The sequence below is a fragment of the Falco biarmicus genome, chromosome Z (assembly GCF_023638135.1).
Source record: "Falco biarmicus isolate bFalBia1 chromosome Z, bFalBia1.pri, whole genome shotgun sequence".
NCBI lineage: Eukaryota > Metazoa > Chordata > Aves > Falconiformes > Falconidae > Falco > Falco biarmicus.
The window spans coordinates 64994847-65013609 of NC_079311.1; the positions used below are offsets into that span (position 1 = coordinate 64994847).

The 18763-nt window shown below is 37.9% G+C and overlaps 1 protein-coding gene across 5 annotated transcripts in view; it reads left to right on the forward strand.

Moving 5' to 3' along the window:
• The window catches only part of PDE4D (phosphodiesterase 4D), a 624748-nt gene that overhangs the window by 593105 nt on the left and 12880 nt on the right, over window positions 1-18763 (forward strand). For 4 of the 5 annotated variants that reach the window (XM_056324007.1, XM_056324008.1, XM_056324010.1 and 1 more), the window contains 2 exons: window positions 14223-14316; window positions 17833-18005. In XM_056324007.1, the coding sequence (XP_056179982.1) occupies window positions 14223-14316; window positions 17833-18005 (267 nt within the window). Of the gene's footprint in view, window positions 1-5956; window positions 6636-14222; window positions 14317-17832; window positions 18006-18763 lie in introns of those variants that run through there. The other variant, XM_056324011.1, reaches the window with a different exon arrangement.

Here is an 18763-nt window from a genome sequence, read left to right on the forward strand (position 1 = left end):
GAGGGCACTAAATACAAAGACTGAATTATGTGTTTTGCCAGAAAATATATATTTTTTTTTATTAATAAAGGGGCCTAACTTTATTAAACACCCCAGCTTCTGGGTTTTACTATGTTTTTTCCCAAAATAATTCAGAAGAACGTTGTCATCTCAGTCTGTTCAGCAACATAAAATTATCATATTTCATGCATGAGAAGTATGTATTCCCAAATAAAAAGTTCTGTAAAATTATATAGCTTAGGCTTCCATTGTGTTTAATGAATGTAATTCTGACAAGCAGGAGGCTGCCAAGAAAGCCTTTTTAAAGCAGAAGTTATGCTATAGTTAGGGTCCTTAAAGCTGAGACTCCTTCAGAAGAGTTAGGAATTCATTCCAACTACAGCCATCGGTTATCAGCCACCAGTGGAGTTCATCTCTTCTTGATACCAGCGTTATGACCCAGCTTTGTCTCCAACCCTGCTGCTCACTTGGTGTGTGGCAGCTGATAGCTGTGCAGCTGGAACAACTTGTATTTGTAAAATTCCTGATTTTTTTTTTTTCTTTTTTTAAATGAAGTTCTGCATTTTCTTTCCTTCTAGTTAGGGAGGCTTAGATGTAACCCAGAGAAGTTTGGTGAGGCTGGTTGATTCAGCATAGTTTCATTGTCCCTAGCTGTCCTGCTGCTTCCTCCAGACCAGTTCTCTGTTTTAGCTCTGTTGAGTTCAGCCACATGCCCTTGCTTGCTGGACGAAACAACCATTCTTTTCTGCTATGGTCTTCCAGCACTGAGTAGACCTTCTGTTTTGTTGGGAGGCTTTCTGCTATGGTGCATGCCAGTGCAAATGCCAGATGGGGTTGGCCAATGCTGTAAAAACAGTCCTGTGTTTGTGACCAGTAGGAGTTGGATTTGACGTGAATGATTATTGCTCTTCTCTGTTCAGACTAAAAATGTTTTCTGATATTTTCAAACAGGCTTCTCATTTGGCTCATGAGATGTCTTCAGGCTGTCGGTTCCTGTTTGTAATGCATACAACCTTGAAAACTGAAGTCAGTGATGCATTTAGCTGTCATCCTCTTTGGTTTACTCTTTGCCATTTACTAGACATACTCACTACATCCAATACACTTGTATTCAGGGTAGATGTTCAGACATCTCTTTGAAGGTTCCTAGTCAGCAGCTTCATAGTCAATCCAGCGGTTGCAGTTGAAAGCCAGGAAGTACTGTTCTGCCCTGTAAGCTAAGCATGTTTCAGCTGGAGCTCCCGTGTTACCTGTCACTGACCTGTGGAAGGAAAGACCAAGACTGTAGGTCTGTGGGACAGTTCAGAAGTACTGCAACTGAATCAATAAAGTGGCCCTTCGGGCATCTTCTTATCCTTTCCTCAGGTTTGAAATGTTGCCATCTTATTTTCCTGCTGACTGAACCTTCAGGAATCTTTGCTTACTAACAAAAGCCAGAAAGGAACACAGATACTTTTATTTTAGAGGATCAAGGTTTCTGCCAGGCTTCTGAGGGTATAATTCTTGCCCTTGCAAGTAATGTGTTTCTGTATCAGAAGCCCTATTCTAGATCTCGGGGGCGTGAGCTGGAAATGAGCTATCCTTGAATGTCTTGTATTCCGTACATAGTCTGGTATGTATGCTTTACAGTGGTTTCCAGGCTATAGGTCCTTCTAGCAAATTGTGATGATCAGTATGCCAGATAAATAAAAGGATTAAAACCTTCACTAATGTTGGTGAAACTGCATGCTTTTGCACTTGCTTGGAATGATTAAAAAAAAAAAAAAGAGCAACCTAGTAATGAAAATCCTCACATTTTTCTTGAAGGACAGCAAAATTTAGGTTAATTGTAACTTTTTACTGACTGTGGCAATGGTACAGAGCTTTATTAAAGAATCAAGAAATAGTTTAGAAAGTATGAGTACTGACAGCTCCAGAAGCTTGCACAGAGCTCAAGATTACTGCTTCAGTTATAAGAATGTTTGAGGTAACTCACTGCAATCCTGTTTTCATCACAGATGCACAGCTTTTAATTTCTTAACAGTTGGTTTCAAGCAGAGCATGTTTGTAGAAGTCATGTCACGAAGGCTCTTTATGCAAGTTATTTAGAAGGTAGAATTTCTAGAATGAGCATCTGAAATAGGTAGATTGAGCTGTCGTAGACTCATGGGGCCAAGTGGATTACTGGATCTCCTGACTCTCAGATGGCTAATTTGCACATAGCTGTGGAAATATTGAACTCACTGACTTGTGTTTGACTAATACGACTTGCATTTGTCTAAAATGTATCTTCCAAAAAGACTGTTTTTCTTGATTTGAAGATACCAAAGAACAGAAGATCTACCACTTCACTGCTGGTGTATGCTAATTTAGTAATTCTTGTAGTTACTCCACATGTCGTCTTCGTAGTTTGAGTTGGTTTCAGCTCTGTTGGTTTGAGGCAGATTCAGCTGCCTTCCATTGCTTCTTGCTGCTTCCTTGGTGCTAGTGAACCAGGTCCCCTACACTTTATTTCCTTTTTGTCAGGTTTTACACAGTAGCCTTATTCTGAATCTGCACAGCCCGAGTTTTTTTATCTTAAAATAAAACATTTTCTCTATCCTCTGAATAACACTTGTAATTTTTTTCCAACATGTTGTACGTGACAGCATTTAGGAAAACAGAGACAGTAGAGCTGTATGCACTATTCCATCACTGGTCTCACCAGAATGGTGTGTTTATAGTATCTCTGTTTATTTAGCATCACAGGAGATGCAGATTTTTGAGGCTCACAGTATTGCTATGAGGTGTTCTGCTGTGACTCTTTAAACTCTTCAGGGTTTCTGCTTTCTTCGGTGTACTCCACCATTTTGTACTCACGGACTGTGTTGCTTATTGCTGGCTATCTTTTGCCATTAAATTCTTTGAACTGTATTTTACGTGAATGGTGTCATCATACTAAACAAGTGAGGCTGCTGCTGGTGACTTCCACATCCTCACAGTTTACCTTTCTCCTTTGCCCCTGGATTTTCTGTTCTGTGGAAGTTTTCACATGAATACCGTAAAATAGTCTCACATCTTGCAAAGCCTGACTTGAAACAGTCCCATTAGATGAAGATGGCCTGTTGATGGCTGTTAGAAATTGGGTCAGTGATCAGGTTCTTAATCCATTTAATGTATCCTCTCTCAACGTTAGGAGTGCTGTTACAGAATATTGTACAGTTCTAAATAAAATGCCCTACAAAAATCAAAGAATATTACGTGTTCAGAGACATGAAACAATACTGCCTGGCATTAATTACACTCCAAGGTCCTAGTTCTTTCTCAAGCAAATGCCTAGAATATGTGTATTTCAGCTTTTCCATTATTTTACCCAGGGCTGATGTTTTGTGAAGTGGCCTGAAGTTACCCAGGCATCCTGCTTGCAAATTTTAATTGGCAGAAAATTAACATTTTTGCAGTCTTTCAAAATTTGCTAAAGCTGAATATCACAGCTCCTGGGATCTCTGCCAGCTCTTTTTATGACTCCTGCAAAGAAAGTTGTCCAGGCTTGTTGATTAAATAACAGCTAACGTTTCCTGTGGGTATTAAGGGACTTCATCGTCTTTCTGCCTTTCAAGGTCATTGTCTTGATGCTTTCAAAACACACAACAGTGTTCATTAAAAACTTCCTTTTTTTCTCAGTTACTATCAGTTCAAATTATCACTTTCTCATTTGCATATTCTTTGCTTTGTTGGAACCATTGTAGAAAATGTCATTATTCCCTTCCCACCCAGCCACACCCCCCCACCCCATGTTTTATCTTCATGGATGTATCTGTGTATGAAAACAAGAATGTCCCTTTCACAGTGCTGGATTTCAGCTTATATCTAAATTCTCTTTTTCTTACCTTGAATTGCTCTAGGTATTTAGTTGTGTGTGGCAGCTATTTGCTGTGCACTCATCTATCCATCATAACCTCCTCTAAAGCTAATTATTTACTCATTCCCATCTGGAAATTGAGGATGAAAATCAGCCAAAATGATTACTGCAAATCAGTGCTGCTAAAAATCTCCCAACTTTTACATGTAGCTAAAGTCATAGGGCATGCCTTCTGAGCCAGTGAAGTTGTGCTAGTAAATTGTATCACAGCATTTGATAGTTTTATGAGGTTGAGGCTGCGGATCTTGGAAGAATCATACAAATTAGTAATAAGCTGTCAGTATGAGCTGTTATTTTCCTATTATCGATATAGTTAATATGCAGCTAAAATAAATTGTTATGACATGTACATTGGAAGAATATTTTTTCATGGTTTTACATCAGAATTATCTATCTAATAGCTCTATAAATACCGTCCTTTAATAAATTCAGTAATTAGGGCTGTGTCTTTATCACATACATTGGTGGGGATCAAAAAAACTTCAAGGAAGATTTTTTTTTTTTTTTTTTATACATGCTAAACAATTTGTGTAATTCACATAGCAGCCATTTAAAATATTCCTTGTCTGAAACAAGTTCTGTGCTTTTGGGAGCAGTTGTTAATAAGATGTAAGGAAGAACCAGTCTTCAAAGTAACAAAGTAAGAGAAGTAACTTAGAAACTTGGCTTTCCACTGTCTGTTCATACTACCTATTGCAACCAAACGTTCATTCCCACATGCTTCACTTAAGTACCCAGAATTATAATGGCTGTTACTTTACTGTTTTCTACATCATGATTGAAATTGCCTTCTGAAGGGAGGCAGCATTTTTGCAATTATCAGCATTGATGCTGGGTAGGTGACAGCAGTGCTCTCTTGTGGATTATCAGAAAATGATGCAACAAAGATGCAGACAAGCCTGATGTTCAGTGTTACGAAGCTGAGCTGGAAAAATGAGGAGAATTATTTTACAGAAGCACTTTTTTTGGGTGCTTTGTCTTGCTGACTCTCTAATAACCCAAGTCTGTTTTCAGAACTTAATTGTTTCATATTTATCTACCTGTATACATCTAGGACAGGTATAATTTTGTGTATTATAAGGAAAACACATCAGTAATGTGTTCATTCATGTTTGGGTTTTTTTTAATACATTAACTATATTCAGTTGTCACATTGCTATATATTTCTGTAAGGAAGAAATCTGTTAATATCATGTATTGCCCTATTGAGTTTTGCAGGTTCAACTCTTTTTCATGCACTTGGCGTTGCTGACATTGCTGTGTAGCATCACCCAGAGAAGCAGAATCTACTTCAGCCAAACCCTCCCTTATGACCCTTGTCGGTCAGCATCTTCAGTGAATCAGCAGTGTGGGCTTAGGCTGAACGCTGCATCTCATTCGGCTTGTCCTTAGACATTTCCTCATTGCCATATTGGGAAACACTCCCTTCTTTTGATGGAATCAGACTTGGAAATTTGCTGCAGTAGTGCATATGCCTTGCACAGAGTAGTGCAAGATAATGCATTCCTCCTTTCAAATTTTGGTCTCTGAATGGCAGATGGTGGGATATTTTGTATAATTCTCTGAGTCAGCTCACTGACACACTCCATGCTCAATTAATCCCCTTTTTTCTATGATGTGTAGCTGTAATTGATTATATTAATCTGCCAAGGCAGAATGAGTTGAAGTTAAATAAATACAGTGAGAATTTGAGAACCCTTACTATCTCACTTCTGACTTCTCCATGGAAACTTAACATTTACTGGAAATTGTAGGACACATGACTTGCTTTATTTTAATAATAACTGCTTTTATCTCTTAAAATAAAAAAGCAGTAGAAACTGACAGACTACCCAGTGGTTTAAGTAGATCAGTTTTTAATCTAGATGGCATAAAAGCCAAAAACATTTTCATTGTGATGCTACATCACAGATTGATCAGGAAACTTAGTAGCTCTATTTCTGTTTTTATCTTCACAAAAAACTCTAAATATACTTCCATATAAAAGATTATCCATATGAATATGCACAATACTGATTTTAACTGCTTGGGTGGTGCATCCTTTGAAGAGAGCTGGCAAAAGCTGCTGAAGGAGGGAGACCTTAACCCAGTTATTTTTGAATGGTATGTGAATGCTGCAGGCAGGGATGCCGTTATTAAATGGCATTTGCTGTAAAAAACCAAAAAGATATACCCCGTGCTCAGGAGAGTCCCCTGTGCTGGCCAATGGGAAATTACTGTACATCATGTCACCAGCCCCTCAGATTTATATTGTTAAGATGACATACTATTGGCTGCTAGTTAGGCTCTATGGGAGGGATTCTGGCATCGTTTGTAGCTTCCCCTTCAGGTCCTTATTTGGTAGCTGTTGATAAAGCAAGTCTTTCCAGCATCTGAGCATCTTGACGTACATTATTCATTAAGTCCTGGTGTTCAGGAAATATGCATATCCCTAGCTCTTCAGATACTTCTTCAGCTTGTACAATATGTCTCTTCAGTGTTGCCTCTGAATGCCTGGAGTTTTACAAATGGCATTTATACAATCAGAAGACCATGCGTTTGGATTTCATTTCAGTATGCCTCCTGTGCACACAGTTGCTGAGAACCTGAAAATCAGCAAAAATAATTGGGAGATAGAAGAAAGAATCTTTCTTCTTGGAAGTCTTTTGCGTTATCAGATAGTAAAGAACTGATTAGCAGACTGGTAGTACAGAAAAAAAAATCAAAAATGCCTGAGGCAAACTATTTACTCTCAGTTTCTTGGGGCTACATAAAGGTAGGATTTTGTTTTACCTTTTCAGAACCTTGATTTGCAGTGCATGATTGCATGATCACTGGGTAGCATGAGTATTTGTGGGTGATATTCATATTATTCATAGTCACAGAAAGTAAAAAAAAAATCAGAAAAGCAAGCCTTTGTTCAGCAATGAGAATGAACTGCACAGTATACAGTCTTTTCTTAGAAACTGTGCTGGGACTTACAAAATAATGTTGCTTCAGTGGATAATCAGACCAAGTCTAAAGCCAAAGAAATCTGGAAGACTTTTGTTTTCTTTTAGGAAAAGATTACTACACAACTCAATTTCTAAACATTAAAAGATTACAAAAAAAAACCCAACCAAAAACCCCAAACACCAAAACCCAACAAACTCGGAACTGAGATAGCACACAATAGGAGAGGGCATAAGTAAAGACGCTGAGGATAACGGGTGAATGCATGACTCATACTGGTTTTAATAGCTGAAGAAATGTGAAATTATCAACAGTATGTTCCAGCAGCATTTTTTGGTAGCCTCTGTGTGTGTGTGACAACTTTATTGATGAAAACACTAGAAATTGTCATCTTGTAATATTGATCTACATTATTATGTAGAGCAGCTTTGAACTAGCTTGAAGCTGCAATACTGCTAGAAAATGAAATTATATAAGCTTTTATCTCTTTTATGGAAAAGTTTTGCACTAAGGAATTAAGTCATTATGCCTATCAATGTACAGAACTGAAATGCACTTAATACAAAACCATGTTTGGGCTTTGTTTTAGCCCTACTTGTGCATTTGTGCTTAAAAAAAAAAAATGTTGCCTTTATAATTGTTATCAAGTGTGTGAAAAAGGAAAAAGAATCATCATCCTATGCTTGACATACAATAATTGTTCCTAATAATCCTGTTTTAAAGAAAATTCTGATTTCTCCTGAACCAAATATTGCAAGCATTAAATTAAATGACAAAAGTAATACAGGCATTATACTTACACATGACTGAATCTCTTATGTTTGCCTGTATTAATGAATACCTATTTTTATAATAGATTGTTTTTTTAAATGAAAATGTAAAACCCTCATTAGGTCATTATGTCCGATTAGGTCATTGTAACCATTCCCTGCTAATGCAGAATTGTTACAGTATATTCTCAAGGATTTTTATCAGTCATCTGTGAAGAAATTGGATCCCATTATGCTAGCTAGGTGGATTCCTTTCTCATTTACCAAAAAATAAGATGAAGTTACTTTCCATTCAGCTGAAACTGCAGTAATGATTGTAATTTACATGGAAGTGTTCCCTGTATTTCCAGGCAGCTGCTGTCATGTCTCTACTTGCTAAATAAGAAAAATCCAATTACCAATCTTCAAAAAATGTTCACTCTTACTGTTCTAGCCTTTAAAAATGGATAGATTTTTTTGCTAATTGAAGGTCAGCAGACAGCATGGTAGCTGTAATTGATTACACATGAAAAAAAGCCCAAACCACAACAGTCCTCTGTATAGGCAGTGTCCTATGCTGTCTATAGCAAATGATTTTAGTTAAGCTAAACAGTACTTGAACACAAGTGTAGTACAGTGCTCTTTAAGTTCACAGTATGCACATTATAGGAAAGACGTGAAGAGAGGCAAAGATCTGCTTTTTATGATGTTCAAATCAGTATTTGTGAAATTCTAAGGAAGCATGAAGTCTCAGAGATTATTATATATGTTTGCATCCCTTACTATACGTATTTTTCTGTATGTGCCAGGCTGTGCTTTATTTTCTTCTGTTAATTACATTTCAGAAAATGATTGTCATGTAGAGTATTTAACCCTGGCTTTTACTGAGCATCTTTCCTTGAAACAATGAGCACCACTATCACAATGCCAGGCTTAGTTATGTTCCTCACTGAAGCTTATGTATAAAACCTAGTGCATGCCCTTGATATTAATTGAACAGATGGGGTTTCAACCCAAATGTTTAGTTAATAAGAATACAGTTTTTGTATTAAGAATGCTGCTACAATCAAAGATAGTTTTGCATTGATAAGCAATATAAACAAAAGCCTTACATTAATTTCTAAGGCTGGCCTGTTTTATGTTCCTTGTTGGGTTTTTGGTTTTTTCTTTTTGTAAATACAAGACTTTTCAAATCAAGTAAAATAATATCATTTATTCTTTTTTTTGTGTGTTACAGACATCTTTTTAAAATAGCACTGATAGATATTCAGAAACAAAGTACAGTCATGTAAGATGAGTGTTCCCTGTATTGAATGAATGTTCTATGGATGTGTTGTGTTCACATAAGCTTTTAGAAATGTTACTTAGAAAGAGGCAGCCAGAAGGATTGAAACTGGGATCTGTGGCCGTGTGGGTGTGGGAGCTAGTGCCGTGAAAGGTTCCAGGTGCTCTTGAGCATTTTGGTTCCAGCCTCCATTGGGCTTGGAGCTTGATTAACACTCAAACTGAAGGACAAGCAGGATAGGGCCTTTTGGTCAATGGACTACCTTCTAGCCCTAGCTTCACTTTCCATGCTGGTGCCAAAGTCCGTAGTGGAGGCAGCCTCTTTACAGTCCTTGAGGTGCAGCAGATCTCCTGTTGAGGGACAGAAGGCCTGGGTGGAAGAGGCCCTACCAGGACAAGGCACCTACACCATGAGTGGTTATGCATGCTGCCTCTCTCAATGCAATTAACTGCAGGCTCGTATTTACTTAACCTCTGGGTCACTGAGTGTGTCACTGAGTCAAGAACTTTATGCAAAAAATGTGAAGTGTTCTAAAATTTTATCAATAAACCCCATATCTCTTTTAAGCATGCAGCCCAGACTTTTTCATGGCCATGCATTGACTCTAGTTGGATCTTCACTATGTCTTTGGAGTTGGAAGTTTCTTTCTCTTATATATGCAAAGTCTTCACAAAATTGCATCAGTGCTCTGGCTGCCATCTAGGAACATGGTTACTGCAGAAGTTTAAATTCTTTATGTACCTTTGCTGACATCAGGAAAGTATCCTATATTTTCTCCACCCCCCCATGTATATTTATCGTAGGCTGACAGCAGTATTATATGTGCAAAGTGATGCACACAGTGTGCTTCAGCCCAGAAGGACCTGAACTACCAGGCTCAGTCCCTCACTTGTAACATGTCTTTTGGAGGTGATCACTATGAGGAAACTGTTCCTGTCTCAAAGTATGCGTTTTTATTCTCATGGATTACAGTTCTTACCAGACTTTCTGGGTTTCTAAAGGGAGGTAAAAGTGTACATGTAGTTTTATCACTCTGAGAGATTTTTAATGTTACTTTGAATATTGTGCCTGTGTTTGTGGTGTGGGTTCCCCCTCTGCTCCCCCACCCTCCATGCTGAGAGTAAAACCATTAAAATCAATAGAAACAAATGAAATGAAAAAATCTGTTTAAGGAAATATTTTTAGTATTTTTTTCAGACAATACTGCTATGTTGCTATGACATCCATATTCAGCAGTGAAGAACTGTGTAATTGGCTTAACGGATACTTTATAGCCTGTCCATTTCCAGGAGGAATTTCCTAGACTATAATCAAGGGCTGTGTTATTCCAAAGGGGTATATGTGTCATTTTTCCAATCTAACAATGCCTAGTCTTAACATGGGGATATCTTCCTTTCTGAGGGAGAGCACAATATATGCATAGATCATCCAAAAACCTCTGCTTCCTCCCCATGCTGAGCTGACAGTATCAAAACTAGTGTATGGTATAAATGTTTATTAGTAACCACAGTTTTGATGTTAAGACTGATTTTCTTCAACTGTCAGGTATATGGCATTCAGATATTTTTTTTTATTATTATTTTTATTTTACTTAAAATACTATCTTTAGCATTTACTATTAGTGACAGGGTAGTTTCACATCTTGTTTGGCTGAGGACAAATAATGAGAGTATGGATAGTCCAGCCAATTTTCAGGCACTTAAGAGATGTCTGCTGGGTAACTGAAACAGTGTTAACTCACAGATAGAACAAACTCCTCTGATTTGCAGTAAGATCTTGTGGGAGCCACATGAGAGCTAGGCAGGCTTTCATTATAAAGTATTTGTGCAGAGATGTATAAATATGTGGAAAGATGACACTCTTTGAAGTAGCAACTGTTATGGGTGCACTTGGGACCCAAATGGAATCTTTGAGAAATTGGTAAAATCAGGAAGAAGCAGGGGCTTTGGGTTTGGTTTGGTTTTGTATTGTGGGGTTTTTTTTCCTTAGGAAAAAATTTTTTTATTTTCCCCAAAGGACAAGTTATTAAACATCAGAGGATTAAGTAACATACAGATAAACCGAAAGAGGGTATAATCAACAAAATATCTGAGCATCTTGACCACTGTTCGTCTCTTGGGTTTTTTTTTATGTTCTCAAAGAACACTATTGTTCAGCTTCAGAAACTGCTGTCTGCATAAGATCTTCGACCTAATCTGCTTCAATGTGGATGGCAGTCATAAGGCTTTGTTATATAATTGGAAGAACAAACCAGTTCTTTAAACCCCTGCTTAGTCCAGATGTCTTCAAACTGAGTATCAATTAAAGTTTTGTTGCTGTGATGTCAGCAACATGTGAAAGAGTATGAGGACAGGGAAGGCCTTCTCGCTCTCCCCAGCTACCTGAGCAGGACACTGTGTTGAGGTGTTTGTTGGTGTCTTTCCCAAGTAACAAGTGATAGGACAAGAGAAAATGGCCTCGTTGCACCAGGGGTATGGGGAAGAATTTCTTCCCTGGGCAGCCTGTTCCAATGCTTGAAAACCCTTTTGGTGAAGTGGTTGAGCCACTGTCCCTGAAAGGTACTTAAAAGATGTGTACATGGGGATGTGGTTTGGTGGTGGACTTGGCAGTCCTGGCTCAACAGTTGGACTTGATGATCTTAAAGGTCTTTTCCAACCTGAGTGGTTCTATGATTCTGTAAAATCATGCTGCTACGGTTCTGAGAGCCAAAGGCTTCTCCCATTGAATTTGCTGTTAGCAGGAGGGCCTTGCCCAAGCTGCGGGGCGCTTTTTACTGTACACCCGTGTTCAGCAGCAACACAGACTGTTCTGCACGTTTCATGCTGATGGCTGAGCTTTTGTGTTCTGGTGACTTACGAGGTGATGAGAGGTGGGAAGACAAGGCTTAACATCAGACTAGTGGGGAACATGGCATTAGAAAGGACTGCTATGCACCTTCCATTTGTTGTGGACATCCATACAATAAATATTTAGTAAGAAATTCTTAAAGAACAGATCCTTTAAGTTCCACAAGGTGTTTCTCAATGTGCAGTAACAAACCTTCTCCCTACCTACTCACTGCAATTAAATTTATGATTTGGAGGGGGAAAAAAAGAGAAAGTCCTTCCTATTTGTTGTGTTAGGTGGCTGCAGAAAAAGCATAGTGCAAACAAACACCAATTAGTTCTCCTTTCAAAGCTGGGAAACTCTTCAGCAGATTTCCTGAAGAGTATGTACCAGTGGTGGCTAGGTGGCCTTTTTCCAAAGTGTGAAGCATGACCCAGTAGTGTTGCTCCACACCAAAAGCAGCATCGCAAAGTTGGGCATCATCTGAAAGGGTTTGCTAGGAGAAGACAGACAGATGAGAACCTGTTTAGTTGAGAGCCGGTGAACTAGCTGATTTAAATTAAGGAGAGAGCATATTTGGGCGCTAGTGGATATACCAATGACATGCCTGGAAATTAATGCGATGTTTGTCAACTTCTGACATTTTATTAAGATTCCCATACACAATCTTTTATTTAAAGGTGCAGTTTCTGGATACCATCTGGAGACAAGCCATTCCATGACAGCTTCAATTTTTGGCTTAAATATTTCAGTTTCTTACCTTCATGTGTGCAGAAGAAAAAGCATGCAAGATTGACTTCAGTGTGTGTTGAAAGTTTAAAGATAGGCTTTTAAAAATACTCTTAGGATTTTTGGACCAGTCACTTTACTGCTTGGCAAGCTTGACTTGCTTTTGCAACATTTGATGTTGGTGGCAAACATCAGACCTCACTATAGATATTGATACTGGTTTCAGGCAGAATATATAGCCCTGTAGTTCATAGTATGCGTAGCTGTATTTGCAGTATGGTTCCAACTTTCAGAAATGTGTTGAGCACTTACTAGCGAACAGCTTATCTGAGATCAAAGCTAAGCCTTTGCTTGGGACTAAAGTAGGATTCAGTCTTCGTAGCTCAGGAACTTTGTGAGCTCATAGCACACACATCAAGATGGCAGGAAAATGCTGTAGCTAATGGTAATTTTTATTTGATACACTGTGAGCAATACGATAATTGGTGACATACAGAGACATTGTGAAGAAAATAACACCTTTCACTGTGCAAGGCATCTTTGAAGAAAGGGCTTTGATTCCAGTGAGATGGAAAGGAGGTGGTTAATGTTCAGTGTAGTGCTGTATCTTGTACAGAAGAATAAACGACCAATTTTCAACACAGAGGAATGTTTACAGGGGTATATACTAAAGATAGCCATTGCTTGATGTAATAAATAGTCGTAACTGGATGAACAGTGTGAAAGATGATTCTGAAAATGGCACAAATCACTTGGCTTTGTTAAAAGATGACTGAGAAATCTAACAAGAAAGTGAAAGGATAGCACAGTGGGAGGCAAAATTTAGTAGTGATAGATGCTAATTTACATTGGCAAGAGTTATTTGAATTGTTAATAAACCTTACTGTTTTCTATTTGCTGATAATACCAAGGCAGAGCTATAGTCAATGAAAGTGCAGGTAAGATAGCTAGAGCTGTATTATGTAATTAACCCATCAAACACAATGCCCCAAGATACCATTTAACCTTGGAGTCTGGAAGGAATCAAGAAAGGCTCTATGTTGAGTACCTAATTAATTACACATTCTGCGAAATGTGAATATCTGCTTCTATCCTATAGAGTGCCTAGAGTGAAATGCCAACTTGGAGGGAAAAGGAAGGTGTTACCAGAGATGGGTATTTTCTACTCTGACATTTCATACATATACTGGCAGTTGCTGACTGTTGTGGAATGGTCAAGTCGTTGGGCTCATCCAGTATAATAATTTTAAGACAGAGAAGACAAAACCTACCTCTCTTCATATTGGTGTGTAGGGAATCAGTAGGACATTTTGATTGTTTTGAGTAGTACTGTCAAATATCTTTGAGCAGATCAATGATGAGAGATAAGATGAACTTGAAATATTACAAAATTAATTGCAAAAAATGAACAAATAGATTAACTTACAAATATACTGAAAAAATCCTAGTAGAGAAGGAGTCCTATGTAAATAATTTTTCTTTCCAAATTAAAATTAAAAACAATGGAAAGACAATAACATTAGTTAATTCTGTGTATACATATGTCTTATAGTTTTCAGTTATTAATAGGACCCTGTGCCTTAGTAATTGAATCACTATGGAGTGTTTTAGGAGGTTAAGAATTACGTTGTCTAACACGTGAGTAAGTTAGTAGGGTAGAGCAATGTTAACTTGTGATTTTTGCTTTCATAGTTATCTTAGTTTATTACATATGCTTAATGTCATGTCCTTTCCCCACTTATAAATTGTCTATGTTTTCTCATCCTAAGTAAAATACATCTTGATTGCTGACTTTACACTTGTTTGTTTGTTTGTTTTCCAGTTTAAAAGAATGCTCAACCGGGAGCTAACCCACCTATCTGAAATGAGCAGGTCGGGCAATCAGGTCTCAGAATACATATCGAACACGTTCTTAGGTAAAACTGTGATAAGAGTTAATTTTTTTTCTTTTGTTTTTTCTTAAAAACAAGTATCTTTCCATGTGAATTTCTGTTTTCAGAGACTATACATTTAATATCTCATTTTTCAGTGTTTGAGCACAGAGATCGTGTTAATTTCCTTACAGCTGTTATTTTGTGTGCTTGGTTTCCCTGTGTGTGTAATTACAGATAGATACTCAAATACATATTTTCATGTAAAGTTACAACTGCAATACTGCTACTGCATTAAGACATTAATATATAATGAATTAATTACTGTATATTAAAAAGAATTCTTCCACCCTGTTTCCCTTACAAAAGTTCACTAAGAGGTTTTGGTGTGCTGGACATACAAGTAACCTCATAAAATCCTGTAGCACACAGTTCTGATGCTTCGGTGTTCTGTGTGCACATAAGCAGGTGGACGAGTATGACTAAGTCAGTATCTGAACAGGCTGCTGCCAGGAGAGTTTGTGCAGCTCAAGAGCTTGGCATGGGGGGATGTGAGCATTAAAAAAAGCCAAACACAATATTACAAAGAGTATGGTTCCTCCCCTATTGCTTTGTAGAAGAGAATATTATTAATTTTTTTTTTGCTAAAACTGGTTGAAATTAGTAAAACTTGGTTCCATACTGTTGATTTTGAACATGAAGATAAAGATAATATACCAATCTCAAGCATTTTTTGAGCAAAACACCATTGGTTCATAGAGATGTGTCTGTAAGCACAGGCACAGCTGGATACATCCAAATTAGGATAAGTATTTGAAAGAGTGCCCATCGTACATGCTAAGGTACATCTTGTTTTATTTGTTTGAGGTACTATAGCTGGTGCTTAATAAACATTTTATCCTCCTTGTCACCGTATCCTGAACGGATCACTGAATGTGTCTGTCCAGTTTACCCCCAATGGCAGCTGTGTGCCTGAGCGCTGTGGCACAGTAGGGTTTCAGACAATAAGGAAGGGATGAGCCTTTGTCATGGAGAAGCAATATTGCACAGCTTTAGGAGCCCTGAAAGTCACAGTGTGCAGTTGCCTGAGAAGGTGACCCACTTAGGCTGAAAAGAGTGAGATACCAGTTTCTGAATGCTCTTACTTGAAAACTTAAGGCTCATTTTGACAGGGTAAGGAAATGCTTGTCAGCCTTTCACGTGAGACCTCAGCCTGAGCAGAAAGAGAGCTGGAAAGGCAGTCACTTCTAAGTTACTAAGCCGTGGGTAGTGGTTTGTGGCTGCGTGAAAGACTAGGATACTTAAAATTTTAAGTACAGGAAGAGTAAATTGGGAATACAACTCATCTGCAGAATTATTGCTTAAACAGAGTATTTTCATCATACACAGTCTTATGTATATGGGTTCTGAGCAACAAAGTGAATAGGGAAAACTTTCCATGTAAAACTTTAGTGAGTCTAGTTAGTTAATTTTTTTTGATGCATAATCTATCTCCTGAACATCTATGGATTTTCTGACATTTGAAAATCAGGAATACGTCATGAGAAGACAGATTTTGCTGTTCTTATTTTTTTGGAAAAAATAAAATTGACTATTTTTCCAAGAAGAGAAAAGATTTTTCCCAAGAAGGAATATGACATGTATTGAAGTTAGCCATAATGACAACAGATTTGTGTAAGAATTAAGGCTCATGCATTGAATATAATAATACTCAAGGTTTTTATTTTGCAGTGCCATTAACCTGTTTTCCTTTGAATGGAAAATGTAAGAGAATCTGCCAATGAGCACAGCACAACCAGGGTCAGAACGGCGAGCTGTTTGTTGTAGATGTTAGAGGGGTGCAGGATCCTTTGCCCTGTGTGCTCATAGTTGCCAAAGCAGAGGCAGTCCCATAGAATTCCTCTGGAGATCCGAAGTTGTTCAGACAGACACGTACTTTCACTTGAGTTAGTCTGACAGCTTGGCTTATGAACCTCCCTTTGATGGGTCTAAACTTTGTGCATATGCCCGAAACTATAAACATCAAAGCACGAACAAGAGTCGCTGCTCCTCATCTGTTGTTGGTTTGCAACAGACAAGAGCTGCAGCGCTTTGCCTCCCCCCTTTCTTGACGGAAAGTACAGGGAGAGTGGTGAAGTATGGTGGGGGCAATCGGGGAACTTGGTGCCGCAGGCTAAAGCTTGGTGAACACTTTGACACTTTCATGGTCTCTTCTTTGCTGTGATTTCTTTGGAATTTGAGGTGTCCAGTAAATGCAACTGCTTAAGGGTAATTAAAAAAAAAAAAAAGGGATAGAGAAAGAAAATGTAGAAGCAAACGCAGTAAAAGTCTGGTAATTAGAAATGGACTTGCAACCCTTGTCTGGTTTTAGTGTCTATTGAAAATTACTACTGCAGGAAGGCAAAAATAGACATAGGTTTTGAAAGGGCCAAATTTTCTTTCCTTTATTTAAATTTCTTTTGTTCTAAGTTTTTTTTTTTTTTAAATCATAGTTTTTGCTAGGCCTCTGTCTTAAAAATGTCTGTTCTGGGTTTTCCTGTTTTTTCTGGAATATTCCTGGAGGACTAGAAAAGGTGCAGGTATATTTCAGCAAAGAGAAAATTTGGAGTGAGTCATTAAAACTCTGTTTTGAAATACAGTATGAATAAAAAGAACTAAAATTAAGGCAAATTCCTAGCAGTTTTGGCATCAGATCCTTTGTTGCACTAACCTGGTTTTCTTTGGGGACCACAGATGCCTGCAGTGCTCCACACCCCCATACTGTTTCTGCAGCACTCAGCTGGCCATTGCCTAAATAGACTATACTCGCCACTTAATCCTTGTCTAAAGTTTTGCTAGCATGTAATTGATGAGGTACGTGAAATGATGCCACTGATACTTCTATGGAGGCAAAAGCCCACAGCAAAATGTTGGATTAGCAAAACAGTCCTTTTGTTGGTATTTGGTTAGGAGGTGCAGACATGCTGGTATGAACTGCCTCTACATCTGAAGCAGTTGTAGATGTGGCTGGCAAAAGGCTTTCTGTCTTTTACAGCCTTAACACAAACAGAACCAGTCCATAAGTATTAGGCCCTTCAAGTCCTGAAAACCTTTTGTAAAGGTTTACGTAAGACACCGTTTTGATTGGGTTTGAAATACAATTTTGGAGAGTGTTTTTCCTAGAAAAGAAGAAATTTTAAGTTTTCTTGCAAAATGGAAATTTACATTTCTGTTTAGCTGTAATAATAACATTTTTATAATGAAAGGATTGACCCTATCTACAGTACTAGGGGTGCAGGAGAAGTGGAAATCAATCAGTCACAAGTCACTTTAAACAAAGTTGGTTCAGAAATAATGAGGCAATTCCTGAAATAGAGGTCTGCTTCTACTGAGGTATAGGTCTATGTTTATTTCTCATGTTTTCACTGTTCTTTATATGAAGTATCTGTTGCAAAATCTCTAAACACAAAAATAATAAAAAAAGTGTTGTTAAGGATTACGATATCTATAAGATACAACTCAACAGTGAATGTTATAATATTTGTAATTCCTTTAAAAAATATTTTCTTCATTCTTTTGAAGACAAACAACATGAAGTTGAAATCCCTTCTCCAACGCAAAAGGAGAAAGAGAAAAAGAAGAGGCCAATGTCGCAGATCAGTGGAGTCAAAAAACTGATGCATAGCTCCAGCCTCACTAATTCCAGTATTCCCAGATTTGGAGTTAAAACAGACCAAGAGGATGTTCTTGCCAAGGTGGAGAATATATAAATCCTTGAATTTAAACCATTGAATTAAGATAGAGGGTGGACTTGTCAGTTTTATTCCATCCTCTGCTTATAACCATTGATTTCAAGCTGTAGCACCAAAAGGTGATCTCACTTGAAATAATACAAACTTGGTGAAGTGGTAAAATAACAAGTACAATCAGAATCAGGACATAAGGGTTAACATCTGGAGATGGAATGTAAATTAGTATTTGTGTATGCACTAATAAATCTGCTTATTCATAAATAATATCTGAAGAATGAAAAGTAAACATATCATATGGTGTCACAGGAATGAAATTTATAGCAGCCCTGTTTTTTGAAAATGCACAACTGGTGTATAGCATTAGAGCTATGCTTCCAGGTCCTGTCTTTACTGTATCTTTTTACGTACATTACTTGTGGTTTTGTTTTGAATCATTTCCTATGATTTTTGCAACAGCTGCTAACTAGTTCGCAGTAACCTAAAACTGGCATAAAGTTTTTATTAGTTTAATTTTAGCGTTTCGCATTTTGAAATATGCCTATCCTTATGTTTTTAGGAATCTCCCCCTTTATTTTAAGTGTTTCTGAGAACCAGGGAAAGAGCAGCAGAAGTGCAGCATCCCTGGAGGTATCCTCCTTGCTGAACTCTGCTGTGACTGGGCAGTGAGATAGCAAAGCCTGTTGGTTCAGCTCGTTCAAGATACTGTAGCATTTTTCCCTGGGGGGCAATCCACTTAAGAGGCACTCTTTCCTGCCGAGTGA